Below are 15,875 nucleotides of genomic sequence, written 5' to 3'. Positions count from 1 at the left end.
GATGGAGAGGGCTTGCAATTCACCTACCCTTCTGGCCAAGGTTAGTACCAGTAAGAGGGCTGTCTTCCATGACAGGAATTTGATATCCGATTTGTGGATAGGCTCGAAGGGATGCTTCATCAACTGGTGAAGAACTACGTTGAGTTGCCATGTTGGAGGGACAGGTTTTGGTCTAGGGAAGGACCTAAAAAGGCCCTTTAGGAATTGTTTGATGAGCCTGTCCGCCCACAGGGAAGGGCCCCTAGAAGTTCGAGTGAACCTAGAAATTGCTGCCAGGTGGACCTTGATGGACGCATGGGCCAGTCCGGAGTGCGCCAGGTGTAGGAGGTATGGCAGGAGTTGCTGGGGGGTGACCTGGAAAGGGTGCAGACCTTCCTTCGCACACCAGACGCAGAAACGTTTCCATTTGAGAGTATAGGTCTTTTTAGTGCTGTCAGCTCTAGCGTTGGCCAGGACATCTTTGCACTCCTGCGGAATGTTCAGATGGCTGAACTCGCGGTATTCAGGAGCCAGGCTGACAATTTCAGAGGGCCCAGGTTCGGGTGGAGAACCTGTCCGTGAGACATCGTGAGCAGGGTCGGGTGACTGTGTAGGCGAAGAGGCGGATGGATAGATAGACGATGAAGTTCCGTGTACCAGTGCTGCCTCGGCCAGGATGGGGTGATGAGGATCAGGGTGCAGGGCTCCGATTTCATCTTCCTGATTACTCTGGGTATCAGTGGGAATGGCGGAAAGGCGTAAGCAAACACGTTCTGCCAAGCTATGGAAAATGCATTCCCTAGTGTTCCTGGTTGGGGAAGCCTGCTTGCGAAGCTTGGGCATTTGGCGTTCTCCCTGGTGGCGAAGAGGTCTATCTGTGGTGTCCCCCACTTCGCGAAGATGTAGTCCATTGCTCCCGCATCCAACTCCCATTCGTGGGATAGAGACTGTTCTCTGCTCAGGGCGTCCGCTAGGACGTTGTCTTTGCCCGGAACGTATTCGGCTTTGAGTGTTATGCCATGTTGGAGAAGCCAGTTCCAAACTCTCTGAGATTCTCGAGAGAGAGAGAGAGAGAGCGCGTCCCTCCCTGTTTGTTCAGGTAGTGCATCGTCGTGGTGTTGTCCGTCCTGACTAGCACTGGGGAGTTTCGGATGCGCGGGAGGAACGATTGGAGCGCCAGGAAAACTGCCCTTAGCTCCAGAATGTTGATGTGGAGTTTGGATTCCTGTGGCGTCCATTTTCCGTTGGTCTGTAGTTCTTGCAGGACTGCACCCCAGCCTTCCAAGGATGCGTCCGTGGTGATGATATGTGGTTGCGCCGGAAGCAGGAACGGCAGCCCTTGCGACAGGTGTTTGGTTGATCTCCACCATTGTAGGTTGTTGATCATAGGTTGGGTGACTCGTATGCGGTCCTCGAAGGATCCCGCAGCTTGTGTCCACTGTTTTGTCAGTTCTTCCTGAAGGGGACGCATTTTTAGGCGGCAGTGCGGGATGAGCAGAATGCATGACGACATCATGCCGAGGAGCGATTTGAAGATACGGACGGTCAGAGTCTTTTTGGATGCCACTGACTTGGCCAAGGAGATAAGTTTCGACTTTCTCTCCTGTGATGGGAAGGCTTTTGTGCATTCCGTGTCCAGGGTCGCTCCAAGGAAAGTGATGACTTTGGTTGGTGTTAAAGTTGACTTTTCTTTGTTGAGGGTCAAGCCTAGTCGGCGGAAAAGATGCAGACAGGCGCTGGAAGATGCGGCTGCGGCTTCTCTCGACGGAGCCTTTACCAGCCAGTCGTCCAGGTAAGGGAAGACCTGGTGTCCCTGCTGGCGAAGAAAGGCTGCGACAGGAGAAAGGCATTTCGTAAAGATCCGTGGGGCAGATTTGAGGCCGAAGGGGAGGACGCGGAATTGGTAGTGTACACCTGCGACTGCAAATCTGAGGTACTTCCTGTGACCCTTGAGGATAGGGATGTGGTAATAGGCGTCCTGTAGGTCTAGTGATGTCATGTAGTCGCCTTTTTCCAGAAGTCCCAGGATCTCTTGTAGTGTGACCATACGGAACAACTGTTTCTTTAAGAACACATTGAGAGCTCTCAGGTCGAGGATCGGTCGCCATTTCTTTCCCTTTTTGTGAATTAGGAAGAAGTGGGAATAGAATCCCTCCCCCTTTTGGGCGTGTGGGACTTTTTCTATTGCGCCCTTCTGAAGCATGGAAGCTAGTTCTTGGAGAAGCAGCCGTAGGTGTCTGTGAGGGCGCTTGACAGGTGGTGTCTGTGGGGGATTTGAGAGGAATTCCAGAGAGTGGCCGAATTGAAGGAGTTGTAGAACCCACCGGTCCGTTGTTATTTGCCGCCAATTTTGTAGGTAAAAAGAAAGTTTTCCTCCAAGTCGCAAAGAATGTGATGGTGGAGGGGCTGGCCAATTGATAGAGTCATTGGCGATTGCCTGCGGGTCTCTTCTGTCCTTTTCCTCTGTAGGACGATTTGTTGAAGGAGGTCTGACGTCCCGACTGGTTTTGGCGCTGTTGAAACTGCGTCTTGCCCTGTGAGTATGAGTAGGAGGACTTGTTTTGATAAGAGCCTCTATAGGAGGATTGTCCTCTTCCTCTGTTGGTACGAAAGGACTGATTGCGAGATTGCAGAGTACCTAGGGCCCTGGCTGTGTCGGTGTCCTTCTTGATTGCGGTGAGGGCTTCGTCAATCTTCTCGCCGAAAAGATGATCGCCGTCATAAGGCATATCAAGAATTTTGGTTTGGATCTCCTGTCTGAAAGAGGTGGCCTTAAGCCAGCCTTGGCGTCTTAGGACAGCGGCGCCTGCCAGCTGTCTGAAGCCAGTCATGGCCACGTCAATGGCACGGTCGATTAGTTCGGAAGTCGAAGTTTGGCCCTCGAGGAGGAGCGAGTGTGCTTCCGCTTTCAGATCTTCTGGAAGGTCAGCAAGGTAGGGCGCGATGTCCGCCCAGAGTTGACGGTTGTAACGTCCGAGAAGGGCAATGGAGTTGGCGATCTTCACCGTCGTCGCAGACGTAGTGGAAAAACGCTTTCCGACGGCATCCAGCTTCCTGCCTTCTTTATCGGGTGGCGTTGATAAAGGGGATGCAGGGTTGCGCGAATTCTTCTGCGCCGCCTGGGTGACCACAGAGTCCGCCTTGGGGTGACCCGTGAGGCATGCTGGAGCCGACGACGTAGCTTTATATTTTTTGTCCAGTCTGGGTACGACTACCTGCAGGGAAGCTGGAGACTGCATGAGTTGTTTGCCCTGTTTTAGTAGGTAATCAATGATCGGGATCGATCTTGTTGTTTTCTTCGTTGGTTCCTTAAAATCATAAAGGAAACAGTCAGTTTCCTGTGTTTCCATGGACATATGGAACCTTTTGGCTGCCCTTTCCATGAGGTTGTGGAAACCTCCAATATCTGCGGGCGGAGACTCAGAGGATTGTGGCTCCGGAGAGGCTGGAGAGTGAGTGACGTAGTCTTGGTCAGCGTCCACGTCTGTATCGTCGTCTCGGACTTCCCCTTCCTCATGTTCTCTTCCCTCGTCCTCGGACGAGATGGGGTCTTGTGCTGGGTCTTGTGTCCTAGGAAGAACCAGTGGAGGGGGCTTATGTCGTGGCACGGGCGCAGGAACGGACACGCTGGCTGCGGGGTTGGCGGAACAACAGGAGTGGCTTTTTGTGGAAACCGCTCTTTGTAGTCCTGAATGAGGAAGCGCAGGTCTGAAACTAAGGAGGCTGGCAGGCACACCATTGGAGTCACTTGAGTGTGAACCTGGGTATTTACCACTGGAGGCACAGGTTCCTCAACCTCCTGCTCTTCGTCAGTACTTTGGCACTTGACAATCAGGTCTGAAGGACTAGTGGCCTGGGTAAACATTTCCTCCTCCATGTCTTGGTCCTGTAAGAAGCAGGATGGCGTTAGCTGCTGGACCTTACTAGGTGATGTCATCTCCGGTGTAATCGGTTTTTTGGAGATTCTGATGGTAACATGGGATGTTTGGGCGTCCATAGCATGTGATAGGAGCTCAGACTCCTTCCAGGCACCAGTCGCCGTCGACGCCTGTGACGATGGCTTCATTAAGGAGCTCTCCGTCATTGGTTGAATTTTAGTCTTCGTCGACGGTAAGTCCGTCGACGACGCTCTCGTCGACGGTGATTTTGCCTTTGATAGCTTTTCCGCCGTCGACTGCTTCGTCGTCGGCACCGTCGTCGACAGAGTGCTCTTCGTCGACGGTGGGGGCTTCGTCGACGGTGTGGCTTTCGTCGACGGTGTCGGCGTCGACGTCCTCGTCGACGGTCGTGTCGTCGACGGCGTGCTCCTGGTCGTCGACGGAGCGGAGGATGAAAGCGGTCTACCTGTCGACGATGAGGGTGTTAGTCTCGTCGACGAGGAAGACGCCGACGATGCCGTCGTCGTCGACACTGTCGTCGTCGATGTAGAGACGGTTTTTAGCGATGAGGTGGTCGCCGATGTCGCCGTCGTCATAGTAAGCAGTGGTTGCTTCCTGGGGACAGGAAGGTCCTTGCTAGACACGGTAGGCTTGCCCTCTGAAGACCTTTTGGACTTCTTAGGAGGGGTGTCTGAGGGGCCAGGCGAGGAAGCCCTAGGCCTCTTCAAGGAAAACTGTGAGGCGCCAGACATGCTCTCACCTTCAGAGACCAGGTCGCCTTCCGGTTTGTCCTTAAGCCTGTTCAGCCATATTAAAAGTCTCCCTTCCCGGTCTTTCTGGGTCTTGTGGGAGAATTTACGGCAAATCCTGCAGTCTATGGACTGGTGGTGAGGATAGAGACAGTATAGGCAGGTCTCATGTTCGTCGTCCACGTGAAGCCTCATCTTGCCACAGGAGGCACAGGGTCGGAAAAGTGCTCTCTTTTTGCTATCAGCCATAGCAAAGAAAGTCGAAAAACTGTAAAGTTTAGAAGAAAATCCAAGATTCCTGAGGAGAACTCAGGTGGAGACTCCCTAGCACAACGTGCGGTAGAAAATCTGAGAGACTGAGGCTCCTCACAGGAAGGTTCTAGAGGGAGGTAGTAGCTGATTGGTTGTTCCTTTTACTTTGGTCCTTTTTTACAAAAGGACACAGATAGGCTACCAAGGTGGGACCCTGGAGCCTACTCTATTTGGTCCTTCCTGCATAAGGACCTAGATAGGTTACTAAGGTGAGACCCTTAGACCTATTCTCTTTATGTATGTCTTAGGACATTACTTTTTTATATACCGGAGGCTCCCGTCTCGACGACGGGGAATGATTCAGGCATGTGAATCTATGAAAGACACCCAAATACTGGATAACCTAAGAACCTCTATCATGTGTGGTACACATCTCAATAACATAGTTTCCAGAGAGCCGATGGAATGCGGAAGAAATGACTAAGACATGTTTGTAATCCAACAGCAATTAAGAAGCCATGATTACGAACAAGAGTGAATAAGATCATTTTATACTTGCCACGGCAAGCACTTGCTTACAATAGTAATTCCAAACAGCAAGTTTATAAACAAACCAGCACCACAAGGCCACAAGTCAAGTTAAACATAACTGCAAACTGAAGAATAGGTGACTGTTGAAGTTAAAAGAATCTTTTTCATCAAGATCACAACCCCACAACAGTCTCCCACTTCCTTGAACTGATGCCAAAGATTAATTTGAGAGTCCAGTCGGAGCCCTGAAGAGAGTCCCCGTAAATAGAGTGGGACTTGAAACGCGTTGGCACTTTTTACCAACAGGGGAAGAAGTTAAATAAGAATGTGTAGCAACTTAGGGAAAAATATGCAACAAATTCTGTAACCCTTTATTATATGAAATGCTTTTTACCACCATTGAGTGGTAACCTCAGTGCTTCTTGAAAATTTGATCCGAGGGTTACCTGTCTTTTCTGTTTTTGGACTGGAAAGTATCTCAAGCTATTGTTATTTCTTATTTGTCACTATGTCACAATTTTGTTTGGTTTGATGTAATGTGAACATTATGTGTATCTGATTTCTGTCATGAGGATTTATAAAATGAAATTATTGAAAATTAATAATTAAATGTAATAGACCAATTGATTTGTGAATTCGGTCTGAGTCTGCCTAAAAGTTAGCAGCCTACAAATGGTCGGCTAGATTTTTTGATTTTTTTTAGTCTTTAACCCTTTCTGAAAGTGGCATTTTCAGAAAGTGCCTCATGTAAGCAACCACCAAAGAGCCATTGGAAGGTTCTCGCCAACCTGCTCACTCTTTAATTATCGTCAACTTTCGTATGTAGGGAACACACAACATTCTTCTGCACTTGTTTGGGTGTTGATTTCATTGCCTACATAGGAAAGTTGTCAATGATGAAACAGTGAGCAAGTTGTTGAGAACCTGCCAATCGCTCTTTGACGGTTGATTACGTGAGGCACTTCCTATATATATACTTTTTTTCTTACATTTAGGATTCACAGCGAGGCATGGGACCAGGTTGGGTTTTAATTCAAATACACGTAATGGGGCAGTTCATAGATATGTAGTAGAACCTCTCCCCCAAGGTAAAATTAAGAAGAGGGGACCCATTAAGTATCTACTGGATATGTGATGCGTTACAAGGGTTGCGTCATGTTTCTGATTGTGAGTGGAGGGCGCCCTTGACGCTTCCTTTTTTCCTCAGTTGCTCCTCTTGGTTTAACAAAGAGGTTTATCTTGCCAGGTCAGCATGGCAGTTTAAAACGTACAGTCCCTGCAATGGCAGGCCTGAGATATGTTTAGAGAGAAGTGGGTTTCACAATCAGTCCTGAAGGCCCACTAGCAGTATTTAATTTACAGGCCCTGGGCACTGGTATTAAACATTACCAGAAACTTATAAGTAAATTGAATATGCCTATTTTTCATCAGCCAATGTTACCATGTTTTAGGAAATGAGCACAAGTACTTTAGCACTGGGTAGTAGTAGTAAAGAACACAGAATCCTAAGGTCAGCAAGAACGGAGACAGCAAAAATAGGAGGTGTGAAGGCAAAAAGTTAGGGGTAACCACACCAACGATGTCAGGTCTAACAGTTATGTTGTTGTCAACAATGGAAGTAAGGTTTAAATATATTTCTTCTTTTAAATTCAAATGTCGATGGTTTTGGGTTGCTGCTACTTTAATTTGCATTGAATGCTTGCAGCGATTTGGCTGTTTATAAAAAAAAAAGGTACTGAATGATACCTGTGAGAACGACTGCTTTCAATAATCACTCATTAGTAAATGTAATAATTAACCCAATGTTATCCTATGGGAGAGGTAAACCTTGCAGTAGTGAAAAACGAATTTAGGAGTTAAAGGCTGGGGAATCCCTGCCCCACACTGGATGCAGGGGCCTGCATTACACCCCTGGTCAAAGGAGGGAAGGTCTGTTGGAATTGAGGTGATCATTTGGGGCTTATATTGTCACAAAATGTTCCCTGCATTGTAAGATGGGGAAGGAAGGGGCAGGGCAACAATGGAGTGGTGAAAGTGGGAGCCCCTCTAAGGTGTCAGGTAATCAGGTGGTTGCATCGTAGGAAGGTGTTGCTTAGCGCTGAGTGTTACCCTAATTTTGGGAGCAAAACGACCTTTAAATGCTTGGAAGATTTACGGATTGAACGATTTAAATAAATTAGGAAATCGTTAATTCAATTAAGCACTGAGCAGCTGAGACATTGGGAAGATGCAATCTTATGTAAAATGGCATTGAACAGATTAGAGTATTATTTGAATACGAACAACCAATGCTTCAATGTTTTATCAATAGCTACATTTGTATTTGGAATTTTAAGATATAGACAGCTTAGTTTGATATTTAGCCAAAATCAAACAAGCATTAGCAAACACAATCTGTTAGGCCTTGTCAAGTGGGGAATTGAAAACTAGTTTTTGCATGCTTATGTAAGAGATATTAAAGTATTACAAGTAAAAGAAAGTCAATATTATGCAATTTAAAGGTGCCTGTCATCTTCTCTAAAGAAAAAGTGAAAAATAAACCATGGTAGTGCTTGGCCCATTAACCTGGCCAACCTACTCTTACAGTTCATCACACTATTATTAGGTGGGTGTGCACATAGATGACAAGAGGCAAAATGCTGTCATTAAAGTGCAGTACACCCAATGACTGAAGTGAGCTGGCCCACTGGCCCATGTTGCATGCTATTGTGGGTGGAATCCCAATGAAATTACATTGTACAAACCAATGGCTAAAGAGGGCTTAGACAAAGCCGGTCTATATATGTATATAACATATTTTTATGCATTCTTTTTTGGGTTGCATGTGCCTGGTAAGGCAGCTAAAGCCTCTCTAGATCAGATTTTGAATCATTTAAGGAACTTAGGCTGAGCAAGAAAAAACCTTTCGTACACTTGCACCATCGCTATGACGGCTCGGGGCTCTAGGAGATCTCTGTCGGATAAAGGTAGCATTATGAACATATTCATATGCGGATCTTTCTTTATCTTTTCAATGCATACTTTTATCGGAGGAACACAACTGAATTACACATATTAATATACTGTGAACAATCACAATAAGCTCCACCAGCGAAGCACAATCATATAACATGTTAGTACACGGTAAAGATCCTTATGCATGTTCACATCCATTTGTACGGCTCCATTTTCTAATAGAAATGACCGGTATTCTCTCATTTCATTTCTTTAAAAGAGGTCAAGAATAAACCAAACATGTACAGACCAACTGTGTGCCTAATGGCCAAAAACAGCGCTTACTACTCAATGGACATTAATACATGCTTATCGTACTAATGGGAGGATGCAATAAGAACATTTTAAATCCTGCTCCCCTTAGTGTACCACTGATTGAAAAGTGAGTCAGAATGTTACCCACAATAAATACTATTCGTGATTTCAAAAAAGGTTCCCAGGCAAATATCAATAGATAAAGCACGTTTACTGCCTTTAAAGAATGCCATTAAACACGTGTAGTAGAGGTGGAGAGCATGGTTCGCTAGGAACAAAAACTACTCTTTAATCCACTCATTAAATGTGCCTCCTGTGAAGAGTTTAGGATTTTTGTGTACGACTATCCACTATGAACACCAACTTAATCACATTCCATCACCAATAGACTTTGCAATTGGCTAAAGTTCCTGGCACAACCTGATTGTTTTGTAAAATGGCTAAACAATTTCGCTTGAAACCATGATCAAAGGATTTAAGGTGCTTAGTAAGGTTTTAGTTTTTGTAAATTTTCAACGCAATCATGCGTATTTAATTCCTCAGACTGTTTCTGTATAACTTACTATTGTCTGTCAGCAAATATTAGATTTTTTTTGATAATGATCAATATGAAATTTGGGGAATTTTTGTGAAACAATGTAACTATTACTGTAAAAATCTTTCTGGATTCCAAACCCTTTCACAGAATGTGTGTGAATGCAGCCAATAAGCCCTTCCAGACCATTCGCTGCCTCAAGTTTTAAAAGACAGAAAAAGATCTGGGAATACATTACTCTGAAATTTCAAGTTATGATTCAGGATTCTTAATTTGTTAATTATATAGTTTATACAATCAAGTGCCACCATTTCTATTAGGCAAGGAAAGGTGCACAGGTGGTGTGTGTAACAATCTGATAGACCACAATCTTGAAGATATGACAAATGGATGTATGGATGTATGGATGGATAGCTCAGCAGACGGACAGATTGACAGACAGACAGATACTATTTATCACACAGGAAAACAACATTCATAAAAGTGACTTTATTAGTTAATTCTCTGTGTTGGACAGATGTGTTTACCAATTCTGATTTGCACCTTCGTCTGTCTAGAATCGATTAACATTGTGATTCCCCTTGCTCTCTAAACAAAAATGCTCCTTGTTTGCAGCCTGAGAAATGCCTGTTTAAAAATCGCCTGGTCCGTCATGGATGAAAAATGCCCACTGTTGTGCACTGGACAAATTTGCATTGCACAACATATCCATGAAGGCACATTTATCCCTATTTATGCAGTGTGATGACTTTGCATTGGTTTCGCATCTTGGTGAATCAGGGCTCTAAGTTACTGAGACCAGCTTACAAAAATTCAGTGAGTTGGAAAATCAAGATTAACTTGCAGGACTTTGGAGATGGGATGAAACCCTGGGTGGATTAGCTGGAAAAATAGGGTCTGGTTTTTTCGCACCTAGCCAATCAGGGTGCAGGAATGCACCAGTCATAATTTGATGGAGTTGTATCCCACCAGGGAATACGGCTCCCCTCAACTTATAATTGGAACCCAATAGGGTTATTTGGTCCTGTAATATTAGGGAAGTGAGATATCCCAAACGGCATACTGATCTCTTTCTGCTGCAACTTTCATCCCACCTATCATTTGAAATGCTCTTCAGTTTCCATACTAACAGTCACTTTCTGAAAAGCTTTTCTATATTTTGTTGGTTCAAACTGCTTATCCATCAGACTCGTTTTTCTTGGAAACAAATATTAATCAGTTACGTTCCTTTAAGCATGCTATATGTACAGCTTGACAGAAAAATATTTTTCAGGATTTAAAACATGAAACGTGTGTGTCACACCTAATCCAAGATCTTCCTCTAATAAAAAGGAAATCACATAAAAAGATGCTGTCGAAAAAAAGATCGACAGGCAAAATTAACTTGTACCTATTACTTGTCCTACTTGGCAAACCTACACAGTTATCAGGTTTGTTAAGCACTGAATGTCACAAGGTGACAAAGCAGAGCCTATATTACCTTCAGTTCATTTCATGCCTTCCAAATGATCCCAAAAATCTTAAATGGTTTCAGGTAATTTGTCCCATTTGGGGATTATTAGACGAGGTACCATTGGTGTGGTTCTCCCCTGCATTTATTGCCTGTGCCTCCTGTGTTTTTGCTGTGTGTTAGACTCCATTTTGCTGGTCTAGATGCTTTGGGCACTTTTACCTCTGCTGTTCAGTGCCAAAGTACAAGTGCTCCCTTTGTAAATTGTTGTTATAGATTGGTGTTTCCATAATTGGCTGATTTGATTTACTAGTCAGTCCCAAGTACAGTGCACTGTGTGTTCCCAGGGCCTGTAAATCAAATACTGCTAGTGGGCTGCAGCACTGATTGTGCCACCCACATTATCAGCCTGTAAATGTAACTCTGGCCTGCCATTGCAGACCCTGTGTACAGTCTAGTACTTCTATGTCGACTTGGCAAGTGTACCCACTTGCCAGGCCCTAAACATCCCTTTTCCTACGTTAGTCACCCAAAAGGTAGGCCCAAGGAACCCCTGTGGGCAGGGTGCAGTGTATGTGAACGGTAGAACATGCCCTGGTGTGTGTGGCATGTCCTGAGAGTGAATTACTGCCAATTTCGTTTTTCACTATTGCGAGGCTACCTGTTACCATGGGATACAATGGGGAGTTTGTTAATAACATCTTATAAACATAACTGCCCCTGGGAACAATGTAGGAAATTCAAATTTAGTATGCCTGAACTCAGAATGGTAAAATGCATCTTTTAGTGAGGGTGATTTTTACATTCTGTGTTTCAAAATACCAATTTTAGAAAGTGGGAATTTTCTTGCTTAGCCATCCAGTGTGTGCCTCTGCTAGGTTTGTGTATTGCATATCTGGCTTTGGATGACAGGGGCTGGGGAGGAGCTGTGGCTCTAGAGAGCTTGATGAGTCAGGGCTGGGCTGAATAGACCTGGGCTGCATTTAGAGTATGGGAGGGGGAGATTTCCTTTCACCTGAATGGGCCTGGTCTGCCTTCCACAATGCTGTCTCCACCTCCTGCCAGGAAGCTGCACCAGCGAGGACAGAAACAGTTTTGTCCAAGCACAGTGCTTCTATGCCACAAGAGAACAAAGGATTTTGTAGTATAAATATTGCGGCCCAGACCCAGAACTTTACATCACTTCTGGGAAACACGAGGGACCTTTGCCAAGAGAAGAGCTGGAGAAGCTGAGGAGGAATACTGGCCCTGTGCTGTTTTGCTGCCTGGGGTTGGCCTGCAGTGGCTACTTGCTGCCAAGAAAGGAAAAGGACTTTGGTGTTTGCTGTGCCCCCTGCTTAATGAAGATCTTCAAGGTTTGAAATAGAGCTTGCCTCCTGTTCTGAAGTCTCAGGGACACAAAGACTTAATTCCGTCTGTATTTTTGCATCTGGAACTGCTGTTTCAGCTGCCAGAAAAGGAAATTGCAACACCAACATCGGCAAGCGATGCCGTGACCTACACCAAAACCGTGGTCAGCGCTTGAAAAGAGCACGAAGCACCATCCATAGTTGCACCATAGGCCTGCTGATGCCATGCTGTATCGACTCCATAGCCGTCACCGAGGCCAATGCCTGCACCGGAGCCTAGGACATCACTGGTAAAGAGCAGGACGCACCGTCCCGACTCACACTACAGCCCCGACTTCACTGACACTGTGGCTTCATCAACTCAGAGCCGATACATGACGTGGGTGAATCCCAAATCTATTGACACCGCACCTTCATAAGGAACCGACGCCTTGCCACCACTGTGACCTCACCTCCCTGACACAATAAGGAACAGATGTCTCACCTCCCCTGCTTCGAAGTAAGGAACCGATGCTTCACCTCCCCATGGGTCATAAAGAACCGATGTCGCCCGGCACTAACGGACCATCACCTCCCCGACCCCCTGCACCGTCTTTTCTTTCATCGTTTCCAAGGTGCTGTTCTTTGGGGGGCGGCTTGACTCCGCGTCTGACGCTGCGCACTTCATGGTTGGCGCCATAATTTGGGATTTTCATCTGTCACAACGTCGTAATAGTTCCAGGTGGAGTTATTTGTTGCTGCAAAATGTATTTGAGTGAATAACCAATTTTTAAAGGTTATCTTGATAACTTAACTGTATTGTGGAATTTTTTTGTTTGGTCTTGTTTTGGTTTAGATAAAATTACTTCTTTTTCTAAACTGGTGTGGTGGCCATTTGTGGTGTTTTCACTGTATTACTGTATGTGTTCACAAATGCTTTCCACACTGCCTCTGAGTTAAGCCTGTCTGCTTAAGCCAAGCTACCGAGGGGGTGAGCAGGGCTTATTTTAGAAGTGCATCCTCCTTACCCTGACTAGGAAGAAGGGCCCCTACTTGGACAAAGGTACCAACCTCTGCCAACTAGAGATCCCCATTTCTAACAGGGATGACCCATTGACATTGCTTGAGGCTAGAGATGGGTAGCAGGTCTATTGCTATCACCATATGACAGACTAGACTTGTCCATTAGGCCAATAGGATTGGTGTGAGAAGAAATAAACATTGCAGAGGATTAAAACCTGTGCTACTAAAACTATCACCTGGTTGACCCTAAATTGTATTACTGGCCCCTGTGGGTAAAAGCTAAAACAATGTAAGGGGTAATTGAACCCAGTGGGGGAGGTCAACATGTTTCTGCCTAAATAGTACCATCAAAAAATGATCTCCATTGAGTAACTGTTCTTGTTTTTCCACCTATTCCTGGGGTCTCCCCTCTCAGAAATATCATAGCTCATACTGGTACTGTAGTTGCAGTCGGTTTGAGGAGAGGACCTATCCAGAAACATTCCACCGTCGAGTGGGTAAGGACCTTTGTCCTTCAATATAACTGGACCAACACACCTCATACATAATTTCAAATTTCACTAGGACTATTCTTTGTTTTGCACATTTTCTCAATACAATGCTTTCTATTCGGGTTCCCTGTCTGTAGTAGTAAAGCTTAAATCATCTCTTGGTCTCTACCCTATAGCATGCACGTCCTAGATTTGTGCTTGCTCAAACATTTCACAACAACGGCCACATTTTTAGAAAGACAACCTTTTGCAACCCACCTAGCTTTAATGAACATGATGCGGGCAATTGTTTAATGTAACTACAGAGTAACTCGGAATCACACTGTCATTTATAGATGGCACATTTTCCATTGAAAAGGCCACTACATTTGCACAGGCATACAGTTTTACTGATAAAACTATACTGCACACAAATGATAATGTGTGGAAATCGGGTTTCAATGAATATTTATCCTTTGTGCATCACCAAGATTGTTTTGCTCCTATTGAAATTATTGAAATCTTTGTTTCCATCACACTTCTGAATTACAAATCATGTGTGTTTCATTTTTGCTTTGCTAACTGCTGAATTTGTGGAGCTCATTTCCAAGTATTTACATTTTGTTGTGTGTTACAAAAAAATGACATCCTGCTGTGTTTCCTTTCACACTCCCTGTACCGCAGCAAGAGTGTCATATAATTCACTTTTCTTTTTCTGATTGTATAGTGAGAGGAGTTTATGAACACCAATCCTCATGTTAAAAAAGGAAGCAACAGTGTGGCAGAAGACATAGGCTGGCATTTGACTTCTGTCTTTGAAGTGCAGCAAATATGACAAGATAGATACAAAATTTCAAGGATTCTTTATTTATTACTTGGACTTTCGTGACCCACCAGAAATTGGCCTGGGAAACGCTGCCCTACATCCTCATACTCAAGGGTAACAATGTTAACCCGGCATGTTGTCAAAGTTCTACCTTTTGCTCCTTCCAACTGTATCACTTTTCCTTCATGGAGAACAAGCATTGCAATGCCAATAGGTCTGGCTTTTATGGAATGTGGTATGGTAATGTCAAGCATTACAAGTAAATTGCATGGAAATAGAAATTTATAATATTGGTGTAGGTTAAAAGGTCAGGTGACAGTTTCACTGTCATGCCAGGCCAAATAATCCATGTAGGTAATGACTACCCTCCTTCCATCTGTGCTGCTGCTAAAGAATAACAACACAAATTATCTAATTATCTAAGACACTTTAATAGCTTTCTAATGGCATGTGTGCCTCTGAAAGTTCAAGCTTAGGCAGTTGGCTAAAGAAACAATTATCACAGCTACGTGAAGGGCAAGCACCTTTTTTTGTGGAAGCACACAACTTCTGCCCAATCAAAACATGTACTCCAGGCTCCCAACATGTGGTTAGAACCAAAGTCCCTCTCTAGTGGTGCTCACATAATTGTCTAGCGACCAGTAGCGGCTCCTGGAGGGAGTGCTGCTGGGTGGGGGAAGGGCAGGGTGGGTGGTAGTAAACTCCGGATTACGGCCGAACTGAGGTAAGTATACAAATAAATAAATAAAACAAATTTCATTACACGCACTGCATTGCATTCTGCGATGCAGCTCGCACAACGAAAGTCATTTTATTGATTTATTTGTATACTTACCTCCGTTTGGCCATAATCCCTAGTTTACTACCCCCCACCCTGGCCCTCCCCGCCCTGCGTCACCGCCCAGCAGCACTCCCTCTAGGAGCCGCTACTGCTAGGGACAGCTGCACTGTCAAGCTAGACCATAAAAAGTGATGCTATTCACTACATAGCTGTTCATACCTTCCCATTCAAGCACCAACCTGTGCCCCCATCTTTCCACTTTATCTAACAAAAACCTTTTTCCTTTTTTTTGGTACAGCGTTTGGGTTGGTCTTCCCGTCCATTGCTAAAATTACTCATCACTCGCCATGGGAGAGAAATCACATTTGCCTTTGAAGTCCATTCATAAAGCAATCTGGAATTTGATAGAGTGTTTCTAGCTAGATTATATTAGAGCCCCAAAATTGGAGATTCAATAATGCACTCCCTTGCGTTTAGCAACACTCCGTCTAATAAATTATTTTAGGAACGTATGTATTTCATAAGTCTCTCTGTTATTGTTAGCATTTTCAAAAGCAAAGTAAATCAAGTTGCTCCAACTAGAAATGCACCATTGTAGCCATCTGCTGTTTTACTGCACACACACTGAGTTGAAAGTCTAAGGCTGGCCAGCATTTTGCCTCGGTACCGGTAACAGCCTCTTGCTGTGCACTGTGCCATTGCTGACTTTCTCGGTCTCTGTCTGAAAACGTGCATTCTTTTTATGGACAGCTCTGCAACAATCGGTGTCCACAAGTATCTCTGCAGTACTTAGTTGATGAGCATTATTGCCATTAATGAACCAA

General features: G+C 44.9%; 1 protein-coding gene across 1 annotated transcript in view; it reads right to left on the bottom strand.

The window, feature by feature from the left end:
- Positions 1-3,751: 3,751 nt before the first annotated feature.
- LOC147663492 (uncharacterized) overlaps positions 3,752-15,875 on the bottom strand; it is a gene marked incomplete at both ends in the record, with an annotated part of 34,840 nt that continues 22,716 nt past the window's right edge. Inside the window, one exon of the mRNA XM_086950410.1 lies at positions 3,752-3,865. Coding sequence (XP_086806536.1) covers positions 3,752-3,865 — 114 coding nt within the window. The remainder of the gene's footprint in view (positions 3,866-15,875) is intronic.

This window comes from Lissotriton vulgaris, unplaced genomic scaffold, assembly GCF_964263255.1.
Source record: "Lissotriton vulgaris unplaced genomic scaffold, aLisVul1.2 SCAFFOLD_11814, whole genome shotgun sequence".
NCBI classification, from domain to species: domain Eukaryota; kingdom Metazoa; phylum Chordata; class Amphibia; order Caudata; family Salamandridae; genus Lissotriton; species Lissotriton vulgaris.
Note: the sequence above shows the minus strand (reverse complement) of the source record. Positions and strands in the feature narration are given on the sequence as shown.